The sequence below is a fragment of the Zootoca vivipara genome, chromosome 7 (genome assembly GCF_963506605.1).
Source record: "Zootoca vivipara chromosome 7, rZooViv1.1, whole genome shotgun sequence".
In the NCBI taxonomy this organism is placed as follows: domain Eukaryota; kingdom Metazoa; phylum Chordata; class Lepidosauria; order Squamata; family Lacertidae; genus Zootoca; species Zootoca vivipara.
The window spans coordinates 5095146-5108585 of record NC_083282.1 but is presented as its reverse complement, the minus strand read 5'-3'; the positions used below and the strand labels follow the sequence as shown (position 1 = coordinate 5108585).

General features: G+C 45.3%; 1 protein-coding gene across 1 annotated transcript in view; it reads right to left on the bottom strand.

The window, feature by feature from the left end:
- Positions 1–809: 809 nt before the first annotated feature.
- The window catches only part of TNR (tenascin R), a 78955-nt gene continuing 66324 nt past the window's right edge, over positions 810–13440 (bottom strand). Inside the window, exons 17-21 of the mRNA XM_060276597.1 lie at positions 12241–12392; positions 7899–7995; positions 5336–5497; positions 3031–3194; positions 810–1970 (exon numbers count right to left, since the gene is read on the bottom strand). Of these exons, the coding sequence (XP_060132580.1) occupies positions 1851–1970; positions 3031–3194; positions 5336–5497; positions 7899–7995; positions 12241–12392 (695 nt within the window). The 3' untranslated portion in view covers positions 810–1850. The remainder of the gene's footprint in view (positions 1971–3030; positions 3195–5335; positions 5498–7898; positions 7996–12240; positions 12393–13440) is intronic.

Genomic DNA, 13440 nt, shown 5'->3' with positions numbered 1-13440 from the left:
GTGCCCCCCGCACTGCCTGAAGCAGGATAGCCCAGATTATCATCGTGGAAAGGACAGTTCTGTGATTCTTTTTTACAACCCTTTTTTTGTTGTTATAACAAAAAAGAAAAAGGAAAAGGGGAAAAAAAGAAACAGTTGCTGAGGCTGCAGTTTGGAGGGGCAGACTAGTGGAGATTCTGACTAGGAGAACAGCATGGAGGGGAAGGTTTAGTCATCACCATCGTCATCACATACATATCCCATGCACTGCTCCAAAGAACCTGGTGGACGGCCACCATTGCTGCATTTCATGTGGTGGGGGGGTTGGTGGCTTACCTTCCAAGTCCCGGACTGCAGAATCCGGGACCGGCAGCCGTGTGACACCGGAAGTTGCATCGACGCAACTTCCGGTGTCGCTCCGCCCATCTAAGGGCACCAAAAATGGCCGCCGCCACCACCGGAAGTCGCGTCTATGCACCTCCGGACATGCGTAGATGCAACTTTTGAAGCCGGTGGCAGCCATTTTTGGTGCCCATAGAAGGGCAAATCGGAAAGAAAAAAAATGGCCGCCGGCAGGAGAAAATAACGGAGAAAAACGGGAGACGAAGTGATATGGGGGACCACCGGGAAAAGGTAAGTAAAAATGGGGGTTTCCCGGGGAAAACGGGGTAACTTGGCAGCTATGGTTGGTGGTGGTGGGGGAATGTTGGTAGATCCCAACACAAATCTCAACATGACGTGTTGTTTCAGCCTCCAAACATTCTGCTCAAAGGTAGACAACAATTAAGGAGTTTTATGGGGGCTAGTGAGGAGTTAAGTGTCTCGCTTTTGTAATATTCACACGTTTCATGCCCAGGGATGTTCTTCTCCCCACACCCAAAAAAGAGGCTCAGGTTTGATGCATCGTGGTGTTAACTCAAAGCATCCCTCTGCTCTGCCCCTCCGTAGTCTTTGTAGGTTGTCTAGTCTGTGTCGATGCAACTGGAAGCCCCCTGCCACAGAATGAGTGGCTTCATAGGGAGGTGGCTGCACTCTGAAGTATTTTCACCAATGGACTGGTGAGGGGGAAGGGGCATACACTTTTTAAAGGGACATTGACTCTGTTAAACTCCGATTTCAGAAGTTGACTTTAAAGTCTGAGATAAATTTAGTTGGAGTGCCTATAAAATTGGTACAGCATGGGAGCAATACAGGTGAGAGACGTTTAGTTCCAAAATCAATTTGACACATGAGCAAGTAGATTTGCTTGCATTTGTTTTTGGGAACATGACCTAGGGTTTGTGTTGGGATGGAAGGATGAAGTGTCTTCGCCTGCCTTGTGTGAAGGGTGTGGCCTTTAAAGGAATGGAGCCACTTGGCCTCTGCAGGTGGGTTCAGTAAGTTTCCAGATTTTGGAATCTTCTTCCCCGACTGATGGAGATTTGCTGGCTCAGCAGGCATCACTGTGAAAATGTCACTGAGTTCATGTAGCAGCAGCAACAATGGGCAACCAGAACTCTGGGAACCGACCTTGGTACCCGCTGGCAGAACAGGCTGGCATGTGAAAAGAAGCACCACACGTACAGTAGAAACTGGGTTAAGAAGGAAAACCTTAAATAAAGCCATTTTCTAATAGGTTCAAGAGAGAACAAAAGAACTCTTCTTTTATGGAGGTGTGCTGGGTGGGTAGGGACTCAATAAAGTCACTGGGAATGACAGCAAAGCATCAAGGTTGTTCTCTTACCAAAGTGAGCCATCCCTCAGGGGCATCATGGCTTCCCTCAGCCACTCAGCATGGAGCAGGCTGCTACCTTTTGTCCTCTCCTTTTCAGATTATAAAATACAAACAAATGACAGAAAAGGACTGCTTGTCCAGAGGGATCCTGGCCCCTTCACAGCTGCAGGGACCGCCGCTTCCTCCCCAGGGTGTTGCGATGGTTGTAGGGCCGCATCTTCATTTCCACAAAAGGTATGGAGAACTCGTGTCCTTTCCAGTGGTACCAGTTAATACCCTGTGGGCAAAGCAGGGGGAAAGTCATTGCCAAGGGGATGGGGATACTTGGGATAATTCAGGTAGCATAACAAAAAGGGAGGATGCTAGGAGGAGTAGAACAGGGCACTCACAACTACTTCCTACTGAAATACTTTGAAGGCTTAAAAGAAGAAGAAGAAGGATTGGCTTTATAAGATTTAAACCTCAGAGCACTTTTATTCAAAGTACATTAGGCCTGATTTGCACATTCAGAAGAATGAAGTGATAGAGACCTAAGATGGTAAAGAGAACTGCTTTGGGTTTCAGCAGGAGGACCATATTAATGAATGCTCCCCATGTGAAAAGCTTAGTTTAAGTCAGGCATCCCCAAACTTCGGCCCTCCAGATGTTTTGGCCTACAATTCCCATCTTCCACGACCACTGGTCCTGTTAGCTAGGGATCATGGGAGTTGTAGGCCAAAACATCTGGAGGGCTGCAGTTTGGGGATGCCTGGTTTAAGTAGAATACTAACATAGCTGGGAGAGGGAGAGGCAAGGTAAACTTTCTCCCTGGTAGCCTAGTGCCCTCTGCCACCCCAGAAGTTGTAGCACTGCATTATTTAGCATTGTACGGACCAGGACTTGAAATGACAGAAGCCTCCGCTATACCACTTTAAACTGCAGGTAGGAAATTGTATTTTTTTAAAATAAAAAAACCCATTTCCCTGTATAAAAACTCCACACAGACATAAAACCACTCTATGAAAGAAAAATACTTTGTGTAGTGCTTCCACTGCTATGCTGGTATAAGCAGGGGGCTTGTCACCAGGTGATGAGAGCTCATGCTCTTAACCAGGCATCCCCAAACTGTGGCCCTCCGGATGTTTTGGCCTACAACTCCCATGATCCTTAGCTAACAGGACCAGTGGGCAAGGATGATGGGAATTGCAGTCCAAAACATCTGGAGGGCCCAAGTTTGGGGATGCCTGCTCTTAACCACACAGCTCTCTGCTGATGAGCTAAGAGGCTTGCAAAACGCATCATTAACAAGCAGAGAAGCTGAGCTCCTGTTTGCAGCTCTGAACTGACCCTCCACTTACCTGGCTGTGCCGGGACTCGCCATACTTGCCGTTGAGGTTGGTCCTGTGACAGTTCTTATACCACCAGGCCCCTTTGTATGACATGGCACAGTTTGTGACGGCAACATCGTTGTCTCTGTCTCTGGTGGAAAATGGGCGCCCTTGGTGATATGTGAGTGAATCCCCTGCAACAGAAGACAGGTCATTTTCCTTCCGCCTGCAAAGGGACACCTCAAGCTGAGTTCATGCATGTGTGTTTGTCGCTCGGTGGCTGCCCTGGTTTTGGCTCTGTGAGAACAAGCACTGAGGGCTTGTCCTCACTTCTGCTTGTCCCGCTGCTCTCTCCTGGGAAAACCCACGCTTTACCTCCTAATCAGAGCAAACGCCAGTCGGGTTTTTCAGTGGATTGACGTTTGATCTGATTCAGTGTTCCCGGGCAGGTGTTCCCGGGGAAAGCAGTGAGGCAAATGGAAAACTATTCTGACCCATGTCTAGGAAGCATGGGACAAATGGAAAAGTGCCTGGACCCCTGGCTTTCTAGGGGCAGGACAAGCAAAGTGCGCATGAGCCCCGAGTTGTGAGAGCTGGCCCAAATTTAGAAGCAAGCAGAAGCAACTTCTGGGGGTTGCTGCACATATGTGGTGCACAGCATGGGAGTCTTTTTGTGTTTCAGGCAGCCCGGCATATTGTTTGACACCCCAGTGCATGCTTCTTTTATGCTATTTCCAGAGCCATGTTTGTCAGTGGCAGCATTTTCTAGGCTGGTTCAGAGCATCGACACCCCTGTTTTCTCATCATCCCACCCTCAAGGAAAACTGGTGTAATTACATGACCCATTAGGCATGTCTACCTCATAGCATCACAGATGGCAAAGGAAACCCTCTCACTATCCTTATTCTAATCAGGAGGGCATAAGGCATGTATCCTCACTGCCTTGGCATCAGGGATGTGTGACAGTCTCCCCCCCCCCTTCAGAATGAAGAAATGAGTGCAGCATGGCGGAGGGTATACTCCCCACCCAAACTGTTTGTTTATGCGCATATACTTATGAACACACAAAGCAAATAATTGGGCCTAGTACACAGAGTTCTTAAACTCCCTAGCGAGGAACATCTGTGTGGTCACTTTTCCTCTGGGCGGGGATTCTATAACACAGGAGACTGTCCTTTTTACTTCCTTCTGCTTCTGAGGATTCTCTCTATTCTGTCATGCTTCTAAACTGATCAGACATGTGTCTGGGGGCTAACACACACACACAGCCTATTTTGAAGCCAGCTTTTGGGTTTTGTACCTGAGAGGTTTTCTTACCTGTATTGTATTTTCTGCCTGCATTGAAATGTAAGTAAACCTTTTTTTGCTTATCTTCCTAAAAATGTGTGGTTCCCTTTCTGCAATTAGGGTGACGAAGGGGAGGTCCAGAGACCACAAAAAGGGATAAAAATGTGTAATTGCCTTATTCCTAAACTTTAGTAAGATGCAAAACATGCAAGTGTTGTACTCTGCTAAAACGGCTTCACACCCCACCTACTTTTCATATTTCTTGCACACACATGGGATAGGAGGTATAAATTTTAATGTACAGATTTAATCATCAGTCCATCCCCTACACATTCCCATCAGTATGGTTTGAGGAACGTGGAAAGGGAATGTATCCCAGTTGCCATAACAGGTGAACACTTTGTCACCCTTTGAGCTCCTTTGAAAATTCACTGGCGGGGTGGGTGGGTGGGGTGAGAACGACAAAAATGTTTGCAAAAATCACCCCCAACTCTTTTTTTGGCTCAGCATTAGAGTGGGTTCCATTTTAGAAGCTCATCATCACTGATAGATACAAGCACAGAGGGAGACAGATGTTTACATCTTTTGGCCAAGTGTTATATGGGAGCATATGAATCTGCAGTCTAGGGTTTCAGATGGATGGGTCCATCTACCTCATCTAACCCACTGCGATATGAGATGATCTTACTTGGAGATGTCAGGGGTTGAACCTGGGACCTTTTGCATGCAAAGAAGGATCGCCACCAAGTTATGTTTGTTATATCCCCAGGAGACACTTGGGCTTACCTACTAACTATTAGAAAGGTGACATTGCATACTTTCAAAAAAGCTGCTGCATGGGTCCTATTTGTATATTACCACCTTATGGATTAAACTGGAGAAGGAGGAGAATGAAATACATGGATGGGGGTGGAGATAAATATAAATGTGATTGGTTTGCATGGAGAGAATTGGCTGCTCTCTTGTGTGGGTGAGATCAGGCGAGAGCTGTTAAGCCTGAGGAAAAAGTCTTGGAGTAGTAAGTGGGGAATGTGCCCTGAATTTGTACCAGCAGTGCCATTGTAGTCCCCTATCCGAAGCTTGTACAGGCTCCTGGCATCTCCAACGGAGAACTTGTCATAATATGCAAAGGCTGTTTCCTGGCCGTCTCTCATATCTATCCGCAGTTCATAGCGCCCCTGTGATGTGATCTTGTGCATATTGTCTAGTCCTAGAAAGACAATAAAAAAGAGTTTGTAGGATTGCATGCCTAGAAATCATGTGAACAGCACGGTGTAAGAACTGGCTCTCAATGCACATGTTGTGATGTGGAATTGAGAGTAAAAGCTGAGTGGAAATTTGCTCCATGTTGTTGTTCAAACCCCTCTGTCCTGAGTCTAGACTTTGTTGTCCAGGAGGTACATATCGGATGTGGGTTCTGGATAATGGGATCCAGAAGCCAAGCCTCATGCTGGAATGTCCATTTGTTGCTCTTCGCTTCCTCCCCAACCTAACTGCCTGTTATAAGAATGCATGGAGTCAAGTGTAGGTCAGCAATAAAAAACACCATTGTCTGTTAACTCTTTATAAAGTTCCATGAGAACTGGGAAATAACTATTTTATCCCAATAGTCCACAACCCAAGGGCGGGGAATTGCTGTTCCATGGGCATACATTGGGGAAGGGGAAAACAGGAAACCCCCCCCCCATGTTCTGTGTGCTACCTGTGTGGGGCCACCCATGTGTCAATCTCCTGACAGTAGAATCACAGAATCATAGAGTTGGAAGAGACCACAAGGGCCAGTACCATGGCATCAGCTGACAACTTCAAAGGACAAAATCAGGAATGCGCTCCTAATTTTTCCTTTCTTCCTTTGCAGGTGCAATGTGCATTTAAGAAAGATTTTTTGCCGTTGCCATCCATCGAGTTCAATCTGGGCAGCAAGGCACAATGTTCCTTTGCAGGAGCAACTTGAATCTGAGCTGTGTATGCCAAGACAGTGCCCTGCCACAAATGGGGCTTGCGGCTGGATTCGACTCTATGAGAAACCCTGCTTGCAGAAGAATTGTTGAGAGCACATTCTAAGACTCCTGACTCTTCTTTCTTTCTTTCTTTCTTTCTTTCTTTCTTTCTTTCTTTCTTTCTTTCTTTCTTTCTTTCTTTCTTTCTTTCTTTCTACTGTTTTTATTTATTTCCATGGTACAGAAGATAAATTTTGAGGAAACAATGGTTACAACAGTAAACAACAAGTAACTTGTCCTGATAAAGGTACAGACTTTTATCATGCCATGTGTTAAAGTTTCATTTGATTCCTCTAAGAGATCATGCCAGATTTCCCCATGAGTGCTGGGTGGATTCCTGCCACAGTCTGATCAACTTATGTATTCAATAAACATTTGCCATATGAGAAACTAACATGCCGGGTGAGAGCGGCAAAGGGCAAACACAATCCTGAGTGTTTCTTTGAAGCCGTGTCTTTTTCTGGCCCATACCTGACTTCAGGTGTGGGGCAGGTGGGCAGGGTTGTGGCAAAACAGCCTCATGAGCCACTTTTTGATCCCTGGTGGCCCCAATTTGGCCTATGTGACATAAGCTGTTGCCAGTACTCTGGCCTCTACAGTCAGCTCCTCCATGGTCCCCTGATTGCCCCCCCCACTGTTTCAAGAATGGAATAAACTCATCAGACGTAGCCTTGGGTCCATCGGCTACACATATTTCTGCCTGTAGGTTGAATTGTTTTTCTTTAATCTTTCTTCCTCACAGATGGCTCATGAGAAAATAAAAACTCAATAAAACAAGTTATATTTTCAGGAGTGCTAAAATCCCTACTTTTGCCACTAAAAATACTCCAGTTGTGTCTCTGCTCTGCCGGAGTTATATAGCAGTTTGCAAGCCAGGCTCCCCTTGCCCTCTGGAAGGATCCTGGTAATTGTAGCTTGGTGAACGCGTTGAGAATTGCGTGTTAGAGACCTTGAGCTCCTCTCATAGAACAGCACTTCCCAGAGTTCCCTGGGGTGGTGGAATTATTATCAAATCAGATTAATTATGTAGTGTTGATACATCCTTCCTACACACCAGAGATAGGGCTAACATATTTTGCGTTAGATGTACATTTGCTTGATGTAACCCAAAAGAATTCCTCAGTTTATGCTTGGGCTTTTCCCTTAGCAGAAACTGCCAATCATGCTGAATGGCAGAGTTTATCTGTGATGCAGACAAAGCGCATTGAAATGGAACGAAATGACTCCATCTAGCTTGTTTTGTGAGCGAAAGGATGTTTGACCACAGTTCCATGAGGGCTAGAGGGCAATTAAGCTTGCTGCACTACCTAACAAATGAAGCAGCGACCAGGTCCCAGTTACGAGCCTTTCATGCCACAGAGCCCATCATTAATGAGGAACACGGACAGGACAAAGAATGGAGAAACCTGATGAGTCAAAAAGCAGATTGATTGAGAATGCAGGAAGAGTGAAAGAGACAGATAACCGTCTGATGATGCACAGAAGGCAAAGAAGAAAAGAACGACTGGGAAAGAGAAACCAAATGTGCCTGTTGCAAGACGATATGATGGACAGGTGTCTGGTTTCGTGGCTGACAGGGACAGGGACAAGAAAAGGGTAAAGGTTTGTTACCCAGCCAGAACTCATCCTCTAGGTTTCCAAAGCCAATACGATAATCTGCCCACTTCCGGAAAAAATCTGTCAGCCCGTTCTGCCGTCTCTGAAACACCTGCAAAGGAAGGAAGGAGAATGGTGAGGCAGACCAATCCTTATGATATATGAGATGTGTATACCTGTGGATGGCCTTTGTGTGTATGCTGGGGAAATGGCCCCCATTTCCCTTCACAGACAAATCAGAAGCCAGTTTCTTTTTCAATAAAGTAAACACTATTCCCTGTTCAGCTAACTTCCTCCACAAACTCCCTCAATTGATTTTTCTTGGCTTACACATCCACCATAGTTAAGCTTAGAAAGGTACCATAGCTGCAAGAGTTCTGGTGCCAGCTTGCGCCTCCTACTGCCACATGTCAAGGTGCATCTACCTCCCTGTTTATTATTAACATTCAGGAGGAATTTAAATACATTCATGTTAACCTGAGAATTTGAGGGCTGAAATACACTGCTTCTGGCAACCATGAAATTGTTAGTTGTGAGGACATGTGTCATAGAGCGAGCTGGTCAGGAAATCACACAGTGATTTACTCTTTATTAGCAAAAACACGATCTTCATAGACTTAGCTGAGTGTCATGCCTAATGAGCACAACAGCTCATCCACGATAGGTCTTACTCCATGAAACCATTTGCTAAAATTAAGATCCCTGCCTCCCCAGCCGTCTATGTCTCTTCCTCTCTAGTGCTTTTTCCAAGCAATTGGAGTCTGCGCCTGGATGCAGCCCATCTTTGCTCCACCTGTTTCATCCCTCTCCTGGTTCTGGGATAAGGGGAGCTTGTCGCAGCTGGAGTGGTAGACACCTCTGACTCTTCACCTGCCTGACCTGACTCATCTCTGCTTCTTGACCTCCCTCCTCTCACTCGCCTACTTCAGATTCTGCCTCCGATTCTGGACTTCTCTCTCTCACAGACTCTCCCAGCTCACTAAACCCAGTTACCTCTTCTGACACCTCCTCTTCCTAGTCTTCTCCCTCTGACCACTCATCGTTGTCCCACTACCAATCCCTGGGCTCTGAGCCTTCTTCCCTTGGTGGTTTCTCAGCTGGTTCCCCCCACCATTTCTCCACGTCCAACCAGTCCATGACAAAATGTGACTCTTTTTAAATATTCTTCATGTTTAAAAAACAATTGCATTATTTTACTGTTTGGTTGTTTGCCACCCTAGGCTCCTTTGAGAGGAAAGATGGGGCAACAATGTAATCAATACTAATAGTGATAATGTTGGATGCCAGGCAGTTTATAGGCAAAAGTCAGCCCTATGTTATCCTGGCTTCTTTGCACACTTTGCAGCTGCAGCTATGCTATCACAGTGGGCTGCATTCTCTTGCTTTGAAATATTCACGTATGGTACCTGGTCACCCACCAGGTATCTACTTAGCCACCCACCAAGCAGCTGATGATGTCAGTCCCACAAGAAAAACTAACCGCCTTCCCTTTTGCTTGAGCAATGTTTGTTCCCTGGTGATAAGGCCACAGGCAACATTGGCCATTACTCTTGGATTGAAATCTTTATGATGGCACACCATCCCCTTCATTAGCAGCCTTCCTCTGTGCTCTGGTACATGGGGCCGGATTTCCCAGGTCCATGTTACTCGTACCTTAAGACAGGGATTGATCAACTGGTTCCACAAGGAATGACATTTCCCTAATGCAGAGGAGGCCTTCTCCAAGCTTTCCGAGCACAATTCAAAGTGTGGGTGCTAACCTTTAAAGCCCTAAATGGCCTCGGTCCAGTATACCTGAAGGAGCGTCTCCACCTCCATCATTCTGCCCGGACACTGAGGTCCAGCACCGGGGGCCTTCTGGGGGTTCCCTCGTTGCAAGAAGCCAAGTTGCAGGGAACTAGGCAGAGGGCCTTCTCGGTGGTGGCGCCTGCCCTGTGGAACGCCCTCCCAGCAGATGTCAAAGAGGAAAACAGCTACCAGACTTTTAGAAGACATCTGAAGGCAGCCCTGTTCAGGGAGGCTTTTAATGTTTAAAAGATTACTGTGTTTTATTTTTCTGCTGGAAGCCGCCCAGAGTGGCTAGGGAAACCCAGCCAGATGGGCGGGGTATAAATAATAAATTATTATTATTATTATTACTTAAGGGCCATTATACACTCTGGTTACCAGCCTGTGAGCAGGGACAATCCAATTGCCCTCATGCCCTCTGTAATCAATGTGGCGCCTCTTAGCAGCAAGCACTTCACAGCTATGGAAGGCTGTCAACAGGGGATACAAAGATATAATGCGCTTTCTGAAAGACGCTCTGGTCCTCTGCATTACCAGGAGGCACATTGGAAAGCAAGACGGTAATATTTATATGAAATGCAAGTGTAAAATCCTTACAAGTGAAAATGTAAGCAAAACCGACTTTGTACCACACCTTGATTAACATTTGGTTGGGACCACAAAGAACCAGGAAAAGTTGCTTCCGTGGGGAAATCCTGCCTGCAAGCCTTTCGGGGGCCATCCTGGGTCTATTGTGCGCTTCCCGTAGCTGCTATATGTTGAGCAGTGAAATGCAAATTTTGAAAGACATCCTCGATTAATTTCCTTGATAGCATCATGAATCAACTCCAGCCTCACTCTCCAAAGGAGTTGCATGTGTCAAATAAATCACCAGGAATCTCTCAGAGTGTAACTATTATTAACTTAGTCCCTAAGGCATGGAAAATAGAGTACCCTGGCGAGATGGTTCTAGTTATTGACTAGTGCCTCTTTCTTTCTTTCCTTCTTTCTTTCTTTCTTTCTTTCTTTCTTTCTTTCTTTCTTTCTTTCTTTCTTTCTTTCTTTGCCTAACTACACAATTAAAGGCATGCAACACTGTTCCCCACCCCTGGCCTCTTGGTTTTTCAAAGAGAAAAAGTTGCTTTGGGAGGGGCAATTTAAAAGTGGTACCGGGTGCTAATTAACCCTTTCCCTGGCTGTTGCTGGACTCCAAACCATTTCTCCAGGCTGCCACCTCCACAGATTATTGTGTATTATCCTCACAAAGATAGATGTGGAACTCTATGGGGAGAAAAGTAGTGTGGATTGGGAGCAGAGAAGCAGCAGAGAGAGAAAACATTTAAGGCCCATTTCTCCATTCTAACTCCTTCCCTCCTTTTTCTCAAAAAAGAAAAATTGTGAGTGAGAGAAAGAGAGATAGAGAGAGGCCTCTTCACGTGAATTTAAACAACAGTGTGTGCACTGTATCCTCCACAACAGCTAAAATGGATGCCATCTTGTCAAGCAAGCTGCAGGGTAGACCTTAGAACCCAGCAAAGTTGAGGTTCCTTCTGCAGAGTTGTCATTCATCATTGTGGGCCTGTGCCTCCAGGCTGCCCATTGCCTGTGCTCTCTTAAGATATGGGATGTAGTGGCCATATTTACACTGTTAGAACTGCTTCACATATTACATTTATCTAAAATACTATAGGGAGTACCTAAAAATGTAAAGTGTGAACAATGAGTGAGGATAAATTTGTTTTTGCAAATATATGCACCATATATATATTGGATCATATGTACTTACTAGTCACAAGGAGGTCAGGATTGGCTGAAGCACCCTACTGAAAAGATCCTTAGCATCCTGGCAGTCTGGCTCTTGCAAGAATGGGGATGACAATGTTCACCATATGTAGGCAGATTTCAAGTGCAGAAATGAACACTGAAGGGACATTGCCTGCTTTGGCTATGTGCTGGTTCAGGGAGCGAAGGTAATCACACTTCCCAGGCACAGAGTGACATTTTCATGTCTATTACCACTGTCTTGGTAAGGCTTGGCACCTGTTGTCCCTTAGAGCCCTGCCCTTCTAACTGTGGATTTTGCTGCAATAAAATTCCAACTTATTTTCTTGGTTTAAGGCTCTTTGAAAAAAGAAAGGGAAAGCTCTATTGTGTCAGCTGCCTTAGACTGTGCTATGCCAGTTTAAAAGCGAAGAGATAAGAAGAGAAGGAAAAACATTATCCTACGACATGTTGTCAAAAGTTCAAAATATAACTCAGTAGTTGCAGTGTGTGAAGTGGCATACATTGTGTTGCATCTTGCCTTAGTGCTCATGTGCGCGATCGTGAGCTTGATGCATATGCTTTTCCCTGCCCATGGAGAGACTTAATTTCTAGAGAGTAAGGAAAGTACGCAACCAGGAAGAATTATAACTTCAGCCACTCAGATTAACAAAATGTTAATAAGGCATTCCACACATACACAACTCAAATATTGGACTCATGAATCACATAACTCTGTGAAGCCATTAAACCCTCATAAATATGACTTTTTGATTGAAGAAGAAGAAGAAGAAGAGGACTTGCATAACAAGTTTGTTTGCTCACTTACAATCCATCCGCCTCCATCCGTGGTCATATCACAGTACACTTGCACTCTCTGGCCAAGATCCCCATTAAGAGAGATGGTGTAAACACCGTTCATCAGGTCGCCATTCATCAAATGTTGGGCACAATCTTGAGGATTCATAAACACACGACCTCCTGTAAAATGAGTGCAGTGAACACGTCAGCAGTCATATCACACCTCTGCTTGCATATCACATTGACAAACACTTTTGTTCATGATAAGCCAAGACCATGACAGGGAGGTCAGATCCTGTGAGTGCTCTTGCTGTTGTATGGAGAATAAACTGTGCCCATTTTAAAATTTAAATCAGTTTGCTTATAACGGGGACCCTAAGGGACACTTCGAGTGACTGATACTGCCCAAAGAAAAGATGGAAGACTGGAGGAAGTTGAGCTAAATAAGGCTATTGGTTTAATCTAGTCTAGGACTCCAGCTGGCAACAGTTATCAGGGATGAGTCTTCCTGAGAACTTTTTAACTTTGGACCTTCTGTACTTAAAGCATGGGTTCAACCAGACTTCCTTTTGTGACAAATTTCTAGGCATAGATCCAGACTTTAAAGCTCTGTGTCCAAGCAGGTTTGTTTTGGTCCCAGTACTTTCCCCTGGAAAAACCATGTTTTACTGCTGAATCAGAGCAAACGACAATCAGGTTTTCTGCGGATTGCTGTTTGATCCAATTCAGCGGTAAAACACAGGTTTTCCTGGAGCCCCATGAGGAAATAGGCCTCCCTAAGCAGAGGGTCATCTTCTTTCAAGGCGACTCCAGGTCCTTGACAAGACCATGGTAAACCTACAGGAAAATCTGGGTCTCCTACAGACAGAAATCAATGAAAGTAGGCTTTCCATTGGCCACAGGGCAGGGATTCAGTGCTCTGCAAGCTCTTTGTCCATCCCATGGCTAGTAGAAGTTGAGGAAATATATACAAAATTACCGAAAGAGAAATGGGGTGGGGAAACCAAATTTGATTAATTTCTGTAACTACACCATCGTTATTTGCTTTTTCCTGGCACCAATGAAGTTGTTTTATAAGCGTGGAATGTACTTTAAAAGTGTGGAATGTAGTCCGAGCAGTTTTGAAAATATTATTTATTTATTACATTTATATACCACCTTTGTCTTCCAAGGAGCTCAAGGTGGTATGTGTGGTTCTCTCCCTCCCCATTTCATCCTGACAACAACC